Below are 15,059 nucleotides of genomic sequence, written 5' to 3' on the forward strand. Positions count from 1 at the left end.
GCTAAGGAGGGGGAAAAAGGAGGAGAGTATGTGAATTCAGCCTAGCGAATTGGCGTGTGGTGTTCCCCCCACCCTTGGAAAACCAGGGGGAAGATGCTGAGCTCACGAGAGGCATGTGATGTGGGCCCAGGGGCATGCGAGATGCCAATAGCTGCAGAGGGCCAGACTTTCAGAGGCAGATGTCAGAACCAGGGAGCTGGGAGGAAGTTACCTGTGGAGGCAGTACTGGGATGGGATGTCTCAGAAGAAGGACGGGTCTTAGGAAGAATCAGTGTCTCAAGGGTCCAGACCAGAGGACTAGTTGGGAGGGGGAGGGGGGAAGCCACCACAAGGCCAAGGGAGTAGCGTCTGAAAATAGGTTGGTGAGACAGTGGGGGACCTGGGTTTGGGTCATCCAGGAGGCTGTCGGATGCACAGGCTTGAAGCCAGGGAGAGACTAAAGAGCCATCCTGCCCCAGGTGACAGGTGAAACTGTCCAGCGTATGTCGTCAGTGCAGAGGACAAGGCTCAGGACTGGCCCTGGGAACACCCTTATTTGTAAAGACACCAGGAGAGGAAAAAAGGCCTATTCATGTCCGAGAGACAGAAGGTAGAAGGAAACCAGAAATGCATGAAGGAGGGAGCAGCAGACCATGTGGAAGGCTGCCTGAAGGCGAGTAAGGTGAGGACCAGGAGACCAAGATTGCTCAATGTGGAAGGACTCTGGAGACCCAAAGACCACCGCGGCCGTCCAGGGCAGGCAGTGAGTAGATCTCTGTGGATAAGTTTTGCCAGGAGTGATGGAAGAGAACAGAGCAGGCAAAGGAGGGGTGGGGGCTGCTGGTGCTGATGAAACTCTGTGCTCCCAGGATCACCCAGCAGAGGGTCAGGCTCACAGGGCATCTCAAAATGTTTGTTGAGTGAATGCATGCCTGCAGGCATGAATGAATGAACGAGTGAACGGGGCAGAGAGATAGAAGGAGAGAGAGAGGTGTACAGACAGAGACAAAAGACAAAGCACCAAGTTGTAGCTGATAGTGCTTCACAGCTGAGAAAAAAAGGTTCTGTCATCTAAGTCAGCTTTGAAAATTCCTTCTTCAGAAAGAAATGAACCGGGAAAGCCAATTACGATGGTGTCTCAACTCAACGTAGCTGATATCCTCACCCATTTTCGTTGCCTTGTTTGATGATCCCAACAAGAAATGGTATGGGGCCCTTGGGTGGTTCAGTTGGTTAAACGTCTGACTCTTGATGTCGGTTCAGATCATGATCTCAAGGTTCATGAGTTCAAGCCCTGAGTCAGGCTCTCTGCTGTCAGCGTAGAGCCCACTTCCGATCCTCCAGATCCCAGTCTCTCTCTGCCCCTCCCCATCTTGTGGGTGCAAATGTGGTCTCTCTCTCCAAAAAATAGACATTATAAAAAGGGGGAGCAGTATGTAGACAGGTAGCTTCCTCCTAGCCCCATTTTTCAGATGAACAAACTGAGGTCAAACCAAAGCCTGATGATGATCCCCAGGGAGTCATGGCATGAGCTGAGCTTTCAGCCGTGTGTATGATTCCAAAAGCTATCCTTCTTCTTTGAAGCCTGTAGGACCATTCATACGTTCCTCTGTTCACACCTGTACTCGTTCAGTTAGCCATTCATTTGTTCATTCATATGTTTGGATAGGGGCTCTGGAGCCAGCTGGCTGGGTTCAAACTCTGGTTCTGGTACTTGCCAACCATGTGGCCGTGGGCAAGTGACATTATCTAGTCCCGCCTCTGTTTCCACGTCTACGACGGTCTCCATGCTGTGGGCCCTCTCCCCAGGTGTCAGGGTGGCCGCGTTCTCTCTAGGGAATAGCCTTCATATTGAGTTTACCACGGTGCCCAGGAGGAAAACGTGGAGCTTGGGACTTGAGAGCACTGTGGGCTCTCTGGAGGAGGTGGCAAAGGGGCTCCGAGCTTTCCCTGAGTGCGAGAGGTGTGAGTGTGAAGCTGCAAGCCAGCCTGTGCCCTCTTTGAGCCTCCAGCTGCAAAAGAAGGGATTGGCTTTTTCCAGAAGCCGCAAGTCTGCAAGTCTGTGTCAAAAGAGAACCACCGAGAAGCCACTCCCCACTCCGTGCAGCTCCAGGACCATTAATCTGCTTCGTGTCTCTACGGGTGAGCCTGTTCTGGATGTTCGTATACATAGTGTCATATAATACGTGGCCTTTGTGATGGACGTCTTTCAGCTAGTGTAGTGTTTTCTTTTTTCTTTCTTTTTAAAGGTTTATTTATTTTTGAGAGAGAGAGAGAGAGAGAGACTCAGCATGAGCAGGAGAGGGGCAGAGAGAGAGGGAGACACAGAATCGGAAGCAGGCTCCAGGCTCTGAGCTGTCAACCCAGAGCCCGACGCAGGGCTTGAACTCACGAGCGATGAGATCATGACCTGAGCCAAAGTCGGCCACTTAACGGATTGAGCCAACCAGGTGCCCCAAGCATAGTGTTTTTAATGTTCATCCACGTTGTAGCCAGTGGTAGTGTATCTCTCCGTTTTATGACTGAATAATACTCCAGAGTATGGATAGACCACATTTTATTAATCCATTCATCATGTGATGGACATCAGCCTAATGGAGATAGAGTCTCTTCTGGGGCTGATGAAAATGTCCTGGAATTAAATTGTGGTGATTGTTACACAGTGTTTTGAGTGTGGTGGACCTCACTGAAGTGTGGACTTTAAAATGGTTCAGGCACTGGATTTTATGTTATGTGAGCTTTATTTAAAAAAAAAAAAATCAAGGCAGGGTGCGCCTGGGTCGCTCAGTCAGTTGAGTGTCCAACTTTAGCTCAGGTCATGATTTCATGGTTCATGAGCTCTCTGCTGTCAGCCAGGAGCCTGCTTGGGATCCTCTGTCCCCCTCTCTCTCTGCCTTCCCCTGCTGGCACTCTCTGTTTCAAAAATAAGTAAACATTTTAAAAAAATAAATTAAAAAATAAAGGCAGAAAGAGAAAAGAAGACACAGAGAGTGGGATTTAGACGCTTTGTTTTCTTGTCAATATTTGAAAATCAGAAAACGTCCCACCATAAATCTGGATTTCCAGCTTCTCTTGAAAAGCCATGGAACTCGACCTTGCTCGTACGTGTTCTGGAGGGCAGCCCCTGACTGGAGCTAAGGGTGAATTTTATTCCATGTAAATTGCACCTCAATAAACCCAACCCTCCAGAAATCCAGAAATAGAGAGGGATTCAGTTAGGTGATTTGTCTCAAAACAAATCAAAAGCTGAAGATTTGTGGGGCGCCTGGCTGCCTCAGTCGGTGGAGCATGTGACTCTTGATTTCGGCTCAGGTCATGATCTCGAGGTTCATGGGTTCAAGCCCCACAATGGGGCTGACAGTGCAGAGCCTGCTTGGGATTCTCTCCCTTCCTCTCTCTGTTCCTCCACTGTTCATGCTCTCTCTCTCTCTCTCTCTCTCTCTCAAACTAAATAAAATTTAAAAATTTTTTAATAAACTTAAAAAAAAAAGAAAGTAAAAGCTGAAGATTTGTGATTATGAAATCAGAGAAGGAAAGAGATCCAAGACCGGACAGAAGGTGATGGACTGAAAGGCAGGAGTAAGGGGGGAGGGTCTTCTGTTTCCTCACACTCCCTCTGCCTCTGACCACCTTCCCTCTCAACTTCCTCCCCTCTGAGTGTCTGTCTCTCTCTCTCTCTCTCCCTTCCTCCCTCACAGGTGAAGCAAAAACTCAGATGAACCAGCACAGACTGTCCTGTCCCTGGCTCTCTCTCGGTCCCCTGTTTTCCCTTTCTTTCCCAGTGGAAGCCCTCACGCAAGAGAAAAAAAAAAATAACTTTCATGTAATTAGATAAATCGGCCACATGCAGATAGGAAAAGTGGGCTTCACAGGGAAGAGGGTCGACCGTGCATTTAAAAAATTCAGTTAGAATCAGACTCTGCAGAACCCAGCTTGGAAACCTCTTCAGTCTCTGATCATCTATTTCGAAATCCCTTCCTTCTCTTCTCAGTCTGGGCTCTCTCAGCTCTGGCTTTCCCAGCCTCTCCCTTCCACTCTCCAGTGCTCTTAAACACTCACCCTCCTGCCTCTTCCCTGCACACCGCAGGAGGGGGGGAGGGCCCCACCCTCCCTGAGACTTCCTCACTAGGAATGAGGATTAGAACCCAATTCCCAGGTCACCTTCAGTCATGGGTCTGGGCACTGGCTCGGAGAGAAGGGGAAAAGGAGTGGGGCCGGGTCTTTCCCCCTAGAGCCATTCTGGGCCCAGCCCCCCTTTCCCCATTTAGTTGTAAAGCTCAATTAGGTGCCATTAGCTGAGAAGATTTTCTGCGGGATTAGAGAGGGCGCCCCACCCCAAGTCTTCCTGGTCCCCTTCCCTCAACCCGGAAATTGCATGGGCTGGAACAAAGAGAGTTAAAAGTTGTGTCAGCTGCCTGTCTGGGGCAGACAGACAGAAGGAGGGGGACAGGTGGGGCAGCATGACAGGTGGCTGAGAAGCCAGGTGGACAGTGGGAGAGTTGACTGGCGGGGTGGCCAGTGGATGACAGGACAGGAAGGTGGTGGACAGACAGATAGCAGAGGCAGACAGGCTGGAACTGTGACAGCTACATGGAGGCCCCAGCAAGCAGCGGGACAAGGTGAGGAGGGGGCAGGGGGTCACCAATGAGGTGACCTCCCCTCCCCACCCGAGATGGGCAGAGTGGGGGATGGGCAGGCATCCTGTCCTCCTGGAGCTGCTGGCAGGCAGGCAGGGTGGGCAAAGAGAGGGGCAGGTTGACAGGGAAAGGGCCATCTCTGAGATTCCCCAACATTTCCCAGGACCTGGAAGTGGCTCACCCTGGGCTCCAGCATCCTGTTGCTCCTGTGTGTTTCTGGTGAGTTCCCCAGTGGGGCGGGAAGCCCTTCCTCCCTGACAAGGGGCCCTCTGATCTCCCCCTCCAGGTCTGATCCCCAGTCTGGCACTGAGGAGGGGAGGGGACTGCCTCTATGTCTCCACTCACCTCCAGCTCTTGGGGGCCCTGCCACCTTTGTCTTTTGATCTATACCTTCTTTGTGTCTTCCTGTTACTATGTCTCTGTCTTTTCTATCTCTGTGCTTGTCTGTCTCTGTCTCACTCCTATTTTTTTTTAAAGATTGATTGATTTAGAGACAGAGACAGTACAAGTGGGAGAGGGGCAGAGAGAGAGGGGGACAGAGAATCCCAAGCTGGCTCTGTGCACAGAGCCTGATGCAGGGCTCCAGCTCACGAAACTGTGAGATCATGACCTGAGATTCTGAAAACCAAGAGTCGGATGCTTCAGCGACTGAGCCACCCAGGCGCCCCTGTCTCCCTCCTATCTTTAGGCATCTCTCTGTCTTTTTCTCTTTCTCTTCCTCTCTGTGTCTCTGGGCATCGCTGGGTCTTTTTGTATTTGTCCCTGGGTCTGTGTCTCCCTGTCCCTGACTCTCTCTCAGGGTCTCTCTCTTACGTGTCTGTGTCTTCATCTCTGCATGTCTCTTCCTGTCTCTGAGCCCCAATCTCTAGATCTTTGACCCCATCTCTTTGGCCCACACCCCTGTCCTCAGGGCTCAGCCAACCGGCCACGGAGAAGATTATTAAAGGCAAGGAGTGTGCCCGTCACTCACAGCCTTGGCAAGTAGGGCTGTTTGAGGGTACCAGTCTGCGTTGTGGGGGGGTCCTCACTGGCCGCAGATGGGTCCTCACAGCTGCTCACTGCAGTGGCAGGTAAGCCCCTGTCTGGGTGTGGTCTCTTCCAGGGGTGGGCAGAGGAAAGGTGATGGGGAGGAGAACCCTGAGGGTAGGAGATGGGGGTGCCAAGGAGTAAGGAAATGGTCTTGCAACAAAAGGTTCTGAGGTTAGACAAAGAGTAGGACTTCTGCAACAATGGGTCTGGGGTGGGGCTGGGTGGGGCGGGTAGTGTGGGTGGCATGAGGGGTCCTGGAACCTGCTCGTCTACCCGCTCCCATTTCCTCGTGTTCCCCTTCTTTCCCACATGACATCTGTCACCACCCCAGCTATTCCCTGACCCAGTCTGGGCATCTTCTCTGGGTCTCAGCAGTCCCATCTGTGAAATGAGGAGATTGCACTTTCTAGGTCTGAAGCTCTGAGGTTTTTTCAAAAGGGAACTTTCAAACACGAAGAGGCAGATTGATTAGGGACAGAACAGAGAGAGTCCACTCATTACTCATGCGTTCCTTCAGCTGACAGTGCTAACAGCCCAGGCAGCCTCTAGGTGGTGGGAACAGAGCAGCAAGCATGAAGGATGGATGTGCTTGCCCTGGCTAAGAGACTCAGAAAGGGACAGAGATGCAGGGACTCGGGGAGGAGAAGTAGGCAAATGCAGGCAATGGAAAGATAGTGATAGAGACGAGAGACAGAGAGACAGAACAAGCGTGTGAGGGAGGGAGGACTGACACTGAGGTGCAAAGCAGCAGAGAAAGGCTGGAGGGTCTGGGAGCCAGGGGTCCACTGCCCCCCCGGCTGAGCCACCTTGACCCCCTCCCCCCCAGCAGGTACTGGGTGCGCCTGGGGGAGCACAGTCTTAGCCGTCTGGACTGGACGGAGCAGATCCGACGCAGCGGCTTCTCCGTGACCCACCCCGGCTACCAGAGAGCCGGGCACAGCCATGACAATGACCTCCGGCTCCTGCGACTGGGCACACCCGTCCGCTTGACCCGCAGCGTCCAGCTCCTGCCCCTGCCCACCACCTGTGCAGCGGCTGGCACCAAGTGCCACATCTCAGGCTGGGGCATCACCAATCAGCCAGGGAGTAAGGGAGCCTCAGGGTCAGGGCTCAGAACGGGCAAAGTCTGGGGTGGAGGACGAGAGATCAGGAGTAATCCCAACAGAAGGATGGATCAAGGGTCAAACATGGGGATTGTGGTTTGGGGTCAGAGATCATGGTGGACCAGGGGTCTTGGGAGTCAAAGTGGTTAACGGGTTGGGTATGGAGTCAGAAGCCATAGGTCAGGGATGTGATTAGAGGCCAGAGTGATGGCAGGGATCATCAGACTGGAGCAAAAGGCACAGGTAAATAGGACCTTGGGTCATGGGTCCGAGACTCTGTTGTTAGAAGTCATTGTAGAGTTGAGGACATGGGATCCAGATGTTGCACAAGCTGGCCACAATCTGAGGCTAGAAACTGAGATTCAATCAGGGATTGCTGGTCTGGGATTGAAAGCCCTAGAGGTTAGGGGTCATGGAGTCTGGGGTCAAATAAACTAGGATCAGAAGTCACTTTGGAGTTTGGAACAGTGGTTTAGAGCTGAGTTTGGACGTTTAAGAGAAGACAAGAAATGTGGGGTCTGGAGACAGAGAGGGAACATGAGGTCAAGCTGGGATCTAAGTATAATAAGATTGAAGGTCAAAGGGCACTGCATGGGGAATTTAAGGAGAAAAGTCCGGATTCACTGTTTCTGGGGTTGGAGGGACAAAAGGTGTCTTGAGTTATGGCACTCAGAGTCATAGGTTAAAGGAGAGGGGGACTTGTGTCAATGAACTGGGGCAAGGGTCACTATGAAATGAAGTCATAAATCTGAAATCTAGAAGTTTGAGGATTGTTGTGGAGAGTCGCAGGAAGAGGGCAGAGTATAGACTTATATTTGGCTTCCTTTGGTGGAAGGATGTGGCCCCCAAATGGGAAGCTTTGGGGAACAATGCAGCTTCTATCTTCCACCCCCAGAACCATTCCCGGACCTGCTCCAATGCCTCAATGTCTCCATCGTTTCCAGTGCTGCCTGCCAGGCTCTGTTCCCCGGGAAAATCACGGACAACATGGTGTGTGCCAGCGGCGCTGATGGGGCGGATGCCTGCCAGGTGAGTGAATGCAGGCTATGCACGGTCACCCCGGGACAGGAAGTAGGAGACAGAGCAGGGAGATGGGGGAGAGAGGCGTGGTCAGAAAGAAGGGGAGGCCGCAGGATACAGCAGCAAGAGCTAGGTGATGGAGGATAGAGGAAGGGAGGGAACAGAGAAGGAGACATGGGAAGAGCATAGGAGAGGGACAGGAAGAGACAAAGAAAGGTGGGGAAGGCCAAGAGCTGGCAGGGATTTAGAACTCAGGAGTGTAACTGGTTGTCTCTCCCCATACCAACCTCCAGTTGGTGCTGGCCCAGGTCAGAGAGTGAGAGAATCTAGGATGGAGGTGGGAAAGGAGCCTGGTGGACTCTCCTGCCCTCCAATTCCACTACCTTGCCCTCTTGGGTCCTTCAGGTTGGAGGATGCCACCCTCTGCTGGCTAGGGCTCCCTAGCCTTTGTCCCTGAGAGAACTTTTATAGCTCCCGCCTTCCTTTGCTGGGATTGGTCACTGGTGGTTGAGCTCTTTCCCTCATTGGTCAGGGCCCGTGCCAGTTGTCCTCTATAGAACGCTTATGGTTTCCACCTCCTTCACTGGGATTGGTCACTGAATATACTCTCTTCACTCATTGGCCAGAGCTCTAACCATTCCCCTTGAGAGATACCCCCCCATCACCACCACCTGTTATGGAGTCCTGCCTTCCCTGGGATTGGCCCCTTAGGAACAGGGTACTCTTCCCTATTGGTCAGTCATTGCTCTTGATCTCAGGAAAGGAGTAACGCTCTTCTCTCTGATAACCAAGCGCGGACCCACTGTCTTCAAGGCCTGGGAATGGACTTGGGAGTCGGGAAAAAGAAAATGGGAACAGGATTTCTTCCTTATTTATTCAGTGCTCCTTCTCCTTCTGTATTCCAGGGTGACTCTGGAGGACCCCTGGTGTGTGGAGGAGTCCTTCAAGGTCTGGTGTCCTGGGGAACTGTGGAGCCTTGTGGGCAAAAAGGCATCCCAGGAGTCTACACCAACATTTGCAAATATGTGGACTGGATCCGGATGGTCATGAGGAACAACTAGCCTGCTCCCTCCACCTCCACCCCTCAGGTTGGGTGCTACACTGAGTGAGCCTCAGAGCACCAACACCGCCCCCCGTTATCACTCTGGCTCCCATCCTTCTTGCTCTGTGGATTTTCTTCCCAGAACTCCAACTCCAGCCAGCCCTTTTAAGACCCATGGTTGGGGGAGAAAGGAATGAGTGACTACCTGGAATAAATATAACTGGAGGAAGAGATGTGTCTGTCTGTTTGATGCCCCCATGCTGGTTGACACAGGAAGGAGGTTCATCAAGTCCTCTACCCACAACTGTGGGAATAGAGACCACAGAGGGTGAGGGTTTTCCCTTAGGAGCCACACAGGAATGGAGTAGCAAAGTTTACTTATAACAATAAAAATAAAGGCCTTTTTTTTTTTTTCCTCCACCCAGCACTTTAGGAACAGTGCCCATGAAGGACCTGAAGGGGGAAAAATTATTGGCCCAAAAATGCCAAATGAAAATCACAAAATCAAAATTCATGACCATTTAATTAAATGTCTATAAAACTTAACATTCTTCCATGTAGCGGATTCCAAGTTGGCTTTGCTGGAGCTGTTGAGCACATGTTATATTTAATTTAAAAAATTTTTTTTAATCTTTATTTTTGAGATGAGAGTGTGAGCAGGGGAGGAGCTGAGGGGAGGGAGACACAGAATCAGAAGCAGGCTCCAGGTCCTGAGCTGTCAGCACAGAGCTCAACGTGGGGTTCGAACTCACGAACCGCGAGATCAGGACCTGAACCGAAGTCGGACACTTAACCGACTGAGCCACCCAGGTGCCCCAAGCACACGTTACATTTAATGTGGGATGTGGGTTCGTTTTACTATGTCTGTGATGATGGAAGGTGGGGTGTGGCCTTGGAAAGCAAGAGGACCCAGACTAGGTCTTAAAATAGTCCTGCCCACCCCTTGGGTTCTGTCTTCACCACCGTCCAGGAGGTAAAAAGAGAGCTTCTGCCCAGTGAATGGAAAGGGAATTTGGGGGTAGGAGAGTGCGGGGTGATGGTGACAGCATAGGAATACTTGCTGAGTGCCTGCTGTGCTCGGCTGTCCCGGAGTCCTCATCCCGATCACCCCAAGGCAGGGCTGTCCCCCCATCTCCTAGATGAAGAAACTGAGCCTCACCGGGGTGGAGTCCCTTGGCTCACGTCACTGTGGTAGGAAGAGGCAGAGCCGGGGTTTGAGGCCAGGCCTGGCTGCCTTCAGAACCCATACCCGGTCGTCTTGCCCCACTTCTGGTTAGGGGAGAGAGGAGAGAGGAGGCAGGACGGAAGCAGGAGATCTAACTGATAAGGAGCCAGCCGGGAGATAGAGGGATCGGCAGACAGGATATTGAGGTGGCTCCGAGTCGGAAGTCATTGGACCTAAGTCACACAGCGAGTAAGTGTCACAGCTGGATTTGGAGGGGGGGGCGGGGAACAGGGTGCTGGGGGGGTAGGGGCGGAGGCAGGAGAGGGGAGCGGAGGGGAGGGTGGGTGGCAGAAACAAAGCCCCAGAGGAATGCTAGGGGCTGAGGCCTTGCAGAGGGCTGACTCCCTTTCCTGGGCCTCGACTCCCACAGGCCCCAACCTGCCTCCCCCACCCTCCCGGCCTGCCCCTTCGGCTGGCAGTGGCCCCACCTCTGTGACACCCCAGTTTCCCCTCTCCTTGGAATGGAGAAAGGAGGGCCCTGAGGAGGCCAGAGGCCCATCTGGGCTTGGGCTGTGGGGAGGGAGGAGAAGGGACAGGAGAGAGAGAGGGACTGGGAAACCGAGGTGGAGGGGGGAGAGAGAGAAGGAGGTATAGGGAGGCAGAGACGGAGAGACATAAAGAACGATAAAGAGTTAAAAAAGTCATGCAGGGAGAGACTGAGAGAGAGACAGAGACAGAAAGACAAAGAGACAGAAAGGCACAAGCCCAGAGAGGCAAAGAGAAAAATGACAGAGAATTACAGAGAGGCAGGAAACGGCAGAGACAAAGAGGGACAGATTCAGCCTGACGAAGAAGGATGCAGACAAGTCGGAGAAACAGAGAAAAGCAGAGAGAAGAGGGGCTTGGAGAGGTGACAGAGGCAGGCACGCACGTGCGCGCGCGCGCACACACACACACACACACACACACACACACGCACCACCCCCAGGGCAACAAGGCAGGGCTTAGGAGGCCTAGTCATCCGGGCCACCCCGCGTCTGCCACTTGCCTGGTGCCTGATGCTCTGACCCAACCTGCCTCTGATCCAAACCGCCACAGCTGCCTACACCACCACTACCACCACCGGCCACCCAGAGCCCCAGCCCCAGAGCCTGTGAGTCGGGGAGGGAAGGGCACAACCGCCCCCCCATGCAGCGTGCCTGGCCTCCTCTACCTCCGCACCCTTTCTCCCTCTGCTCTGCCCTTCTAGGCTTGGGTGGGTGCTCTCTGCCTCTCTCTGTGTCTCTGATCCCTACTTTGATAGCTGAGTCCAGCCTCCACCCCTCCCCCTGCTGGCCAGGGCAGCTGAGGGCACTGGCCTCTCCCCTGACCAGCCCAGCCCAGCTCTATCTGCCTGTCCTTCAAAGGGGCAGGCATTCAGAAAGACAAGGCTAAAACACGGTCCCAGGCTGAGCTCCCTGCTATACGGGCCCATATCCCCCTGCGGTGGATGCTAAATGATGCTGGTTCCTTTTATTCACCTGTCCCAAGCTGCTGGGGCCTGGCCAGGTCTCAGGTGTGCAAGAAGGAAAACATTCACCCCAAAGCATCTCACAGGTACCATGGCTGACTTAAAACGGAGCCGGCCAATCGCTTGCCCCAGAGTCAAAGCCCCTCCCAGCAATTGCCATATTCTCTTTGGCTGCCAGAAGCTTTAAGCTGATATCAGTCCCCTCTAAGGCCACTTTTGATACCAAAGATTTATTTTTTTTAAGTTTATTTATTATTTATTTTGAGAGAGCGGGGCGGGGTGAGGGAGAAGGGGCAGAGAGAGAGAGAGTATCCCAAGCAGGCTCTGCACTGACAGAGCCTGTCAGTGGGACTCAAACTCATGAACCATGAGATCATGACCTGAGCCAAAGTCAGAGGCTTAACCCACTGAGCCACCCATGCACCCCTCAAAGATTTATTTTAAAGGTTTGGAGGCTGGGATGCTGTGAGAACTTGGGGGTTCCTCAAACCCCGTTGCTTCTCCCTGGGGGGAGCCAGAGCAGGGAAGGGGAGGAGGAGACAACATGAACCAATCCCGCCCTAGTCTCCCCATAAAGTGATTTGGCCCCTTGTCCCTTCTTGTTCCCAGAAGAACCTGGGGCCTGCCCTTCCCCTCTCCAGGCCATGATGATTCTGCGATTAATCATTCTTGCTCTGGTAACAGGTATGTGGGAAATGGGGGAGGGCAGGGGCCTCCTTCTCAAATCTTTAAGATCTCTCAGCCCTCTATGTCTGGATATTGACGGGCTGATACTCAAAATACAGAACAATCCGTAGAAGATCTAAATGGGTATATGAGCCATAATGAGGTCCCAAATGCCCCTTGCCAGGCCAGACATAATCCCTTTAGATGCCAAAATGGGGAGAGGTCAAGGAGGGTCCCAGGGGAAGGGCCAGGGTAGCTGGGGAGACACTCAAAGAGCCCAGAACAGTAGCTACTGACCAATCAGTATGGAAGCAGTTCAATCATTTAATATCTGGCCCATCCAGACAGTGCCTCTCAGCAGGACACAGGGCTGGGGCCCACACCGCCCACCCCCTCTCTGTTCTCTCCACCCCCACTTCTGCCTGAGCCCCTCTTTTGCCCTCACTCCCCTCCAGGGCATGTAGGGGGAGAGACCAGGATCATCAAGGGGTATGAGTGCTCTCCTCATTCCCAGCCCTGGCAGGTGGCTCTGTTCCAGAAGACACGGCTGCTCTGTGGGGCAACACTCATCGCTCCCAAATGGCTCCTGACAGCAGCTCACTGCCGCAAGCCGTGGGTGCGGGGGCTGGGGCGGGCCGGCAGGGGGCTGGAGATGGAGAGATGGTTGGAGAGGGGCTTGGGGATGGGGAGAATGGGCATGGGGTCGGAGACGGGCACGGGTGGGGTGGCATGAGCATTGAAGATGGACACAGAGCTGAGACAGGACGGAAGGATGGGAGGTGTTGGGAAGGGGGGTGGGGGCCGAGTGGGGTTATGGTTTCGAAGGAGGCTTCGGGGGGAAATGGGGATGACGTTGCAAGTGGAGCTTTGTTGCTTTCTTCTCTCAGTTGCACTCAACCCTTCCCCTTCCCCTCTGTGTCCCCTCACCTCCTGTCTCCTGCCTCTCTTCCTGACCTTCCACCTCTGACACCATCTCTCCCACCTCAGCCGATACTTAGTTCACCTGGGGGAGCACAACCTCCAGCGGCGGGATGGCTGTGAGCAGACCCGAACGGCCACCGAGTCCTTCCCCCACCCAGACTTCAACAACAGCCTCCCCAACAAAGACCACCGCAATGACATCATGCTGGTGAAGATGACGACAGCGGCCTTCATCACCCGGGCCGTGCGACCACTCACGCTGTCGTCACGCTGTGTCACTGCTGGCACCCGCTGCCTCATTTCTGGCTGGGGCACGACGTCCAGCCCCCAGTGTAGGGGCTCCAGAGGGCGACACAGAAGGGGGCGTGTGGGAGGACAGAGGGACAGGGGGAACCAGAGGAACCTGCAGAGGGGAGAGTCATAGAGTACGAGAGTGCAAGAGGGGCGTTCCTGGGGGTGTCAGTGGTGGGATAAGGAAGGGTTGGGGAGGAGGGAGACAAAAGTCGGGGCCTTGGAGTCAGACAGACATGATGGTGCACATTGCCAGATCCACAACCTGCTAGTTGTGGGGCCTCAGGCAAGTGGCTTCACCTCGCTGAACCTTGGTTTTCTTCTCTATACAATGAGGATAATTACACCCACCTACCAGGGCTGGATCAGAGATCGTGTATTTGGAACAACTGGCATCATAAATTTACTCAGTAGTGTTACCAGTGCAGAGAGATGAGCTGGCTGCCAGCAAGGACAGGACCTGGGTGTGGGGTGGGGGCAGAGCAAGGTCCTTGGGTCCAGAGCAGGCTCTGTAGCATGGGGAAGGGGACTGGGGGCTCTCATTGTCCACACCCCTTCATGCCGTTTCCACAGTGCACCTGCCCCATACCTTGCGATGTGCCAACATCACCATCATTAAGCACGAAGAGTGTGAGAACGCCTATCCCGGCAATATCACAGACACCATGGTGTGTGCCAGTGTTCGGGAAGAGGGCAAAGACTCCTGCCAGGTCAGGGGGCAGGGCCTGGGTCTCCAGCCACATCCCTGTGTCCATCTCCCACCTCATCTGCCTCTTCAACTACATCCCAATCTCATCCCCAACCCTAACCCAGTCTCCCCTCCCTGCAACCCTCAATCTCTCTCCACCCCTAGTTCCTATTTCTAACCCCTGTGTGGATCCCCAGCTCTGTCCCCATTCCCACCCCCAACTCCAGCCCCAACCACCCCCCAACCCATTTCCAACCCTCACCCATTCTTATTGCTATCCATATCTCCAACCGCATCCCCAATTCTCTTGCCAACCCCATCCTAAACCTCCACCCCAATCCCAACACCATCCCTAACATCATGCCCAATCCTGTCCCTCCCCTATGGCCACCCTCCCCCTCTTTGTGACTGGTTTCTCTCTCTCCATACCCAGGGTGACTCTGGGGGCCCTCTGGTCTGTGACGGGTCTCTTCAAGGCATTATCTCCTGGGGCCAGGATCCATGTGCTGTCACCAGAAAGCCTGGTGTCTATACCAAGGTCTGCAAATATGTAGACTGGATCCAGAAGACTATGGAGGATAATTAGCCAGGACCAACTTATCACAGCCCAACATTCCTGATCCCTATTTGGTGATGTGGCTCATTCTGTTAATAGTCAAGCCCAAGAGAAGACATCTTTATATATTTTCTTTTCAGCCACCTTAACTATGAGACATGCTGTGGTTTAATAATCAACTTGGGGTTTGGAATTAGTGAGGCCTGGGTTCCGATCCTGCCTGGTACTAACTTGTGATTCTGGGAGAGAGAAGTGTTGTTTGGTTCACTGTTGTATCCCTAGCCCCAAAGGCACTCACCAAGGTTTCAATAAATACTTACTGAGTGAATGAATCTTTGGAGTGCTTACTATATGCCACACCTGGTCCAAGGGCTTTTCAACATATCAACTAACTTAATCTTCACAAAGATTAAGTGCTATTATTGAACCCATTTTGCAGATGCGGAAACTGG

The 15,059-nt window shown here is 53.2% G+C and overlaps 2 protein-coding genes across 3 annotated transcripts; both read left to right on the forward strand.

Annotated features, from left to right (window-relative positions):
* Positions 1 to 4,230: 4,230 nt before the first annotated feature.
* KLK12 (kallikrein related peptidase 12) lies at positions 4,231 to 9,041 on the forward strand. The gene is made up of 6 exons (XM_058708485.1): positions 4,231 to 4,598; positions 4,780 to 4,835; positions 5,527 to 5,686; positions 6,472 to 6,731; positions 7,644 to 7,777; positions 8,674 to 9,041. Exons 1-6 carry the CDS (start codon positions 4,570 to 4,572, stop codon positions 8,827 to 8,829), a joined length of 795 nt encoding a protein of 264 aa, XP_058564468.1. The 5' UTR covers positions 4,231 to 4,569; the 3' UTR covers positions 8,830 to 9,041.
* A 953-nt stretch (positions 9,042 to 9,994) lies between these two features.
* Positions 9,995 to 14,939, forward strand: KLK11 (kallikrein related peptidase 11). 2 transcript variants are annotated; one of them, XM_058708499.1, is made up of 6 exons: positions 9,998 to 10,224; positions 12,095 to 12,169; positions 12,607 to 12,763; positions 13,139 to 13,404; positions 13,937 to 14,073; positions 14,485 to 14,939. In XM_058708499.1, exons 2-6 carry the CDS (start codon positions 12,130 to 12,132, stop codon positions 14,635 to 14,637), a joined length of 753 nt encoding a protein of 250 aa, XP_058564482.1. In that variant the 5' UTR covers positions 9,998 to 10,224; positions 12,095 to 12,129; the 3' UTR covers positions 14,638 to 14,939. The 2 variants fall into 2 exon arrangements, with proteins under 2 accessions (XP_058564481.1, XP_058564482.1); XM_058708498.1 differs by lacking the exon at positions 14,485 to 14,939 and having other exon boundaries at positions 9,995 to 10,224; positions 13,937 to 14,475.
* Positions 14,940 to 15,059: the final 120 nt, after the last annotated feature.

This window comes from Neofelis nebulosa, chromosome 17 (assembly GCF_028018385.1).
Source record: "Neofelis nebulosa isolate mNeoNeb1 chromosome 17, mNeoNeb1.pri, whole genome shotgun sequence".
NCBI lineage: Eukaryota > Metazoa > Chordata > Mammalia > Carnivora > Felidae > Neofelis > Neofelis nebulosa.

Excerpts from the sequence above, each read along its gene's own strand:
- KLK12 (XM_058708485.1), top strand. The coding sequence starts at position 4,570 with ATGGAGGCCCCAGCAAGCAGCGGGACAAG. Across the intron at positions 6,732-7,643 it reads CATCACCAATCAGCCAGGGA|AACCATTCCCGGACCTGCTC; the intron begins GTAAGGGAGCCT and ends TTCCACCCCCAG. Across the intron at positions 7,778-8,673 it reads ATGGGGCGGATGCCTGCCAG|GGTGACTCTGGAGGACCCCT; the intron begins GTGAGTGAATGC and ends TCTGTATTCCAG.
- KLK11 (XM_058708498.1), top strand. The coding sequence starts at position 12,130 with ATGATGATTCTGCGATTAATCATTCTTGCTCTGGTAACAG. Across the intron at positions 12,170-12,606 it reads CATTCTTGCTCTGGTAACAG|GGCATGTAGGGGGAGAGACC; the intron begins GTATGTGGGAAA and ends ACTCCCCTCCAG. Across the intron at positions 13,405-13,936 it reads CACGACGTCCAGCCCCCAGT|TGCACCTGCCCCATACCTTG; the intron begins GTAGGGGCTCCA and ends CCGTTTCCACAG.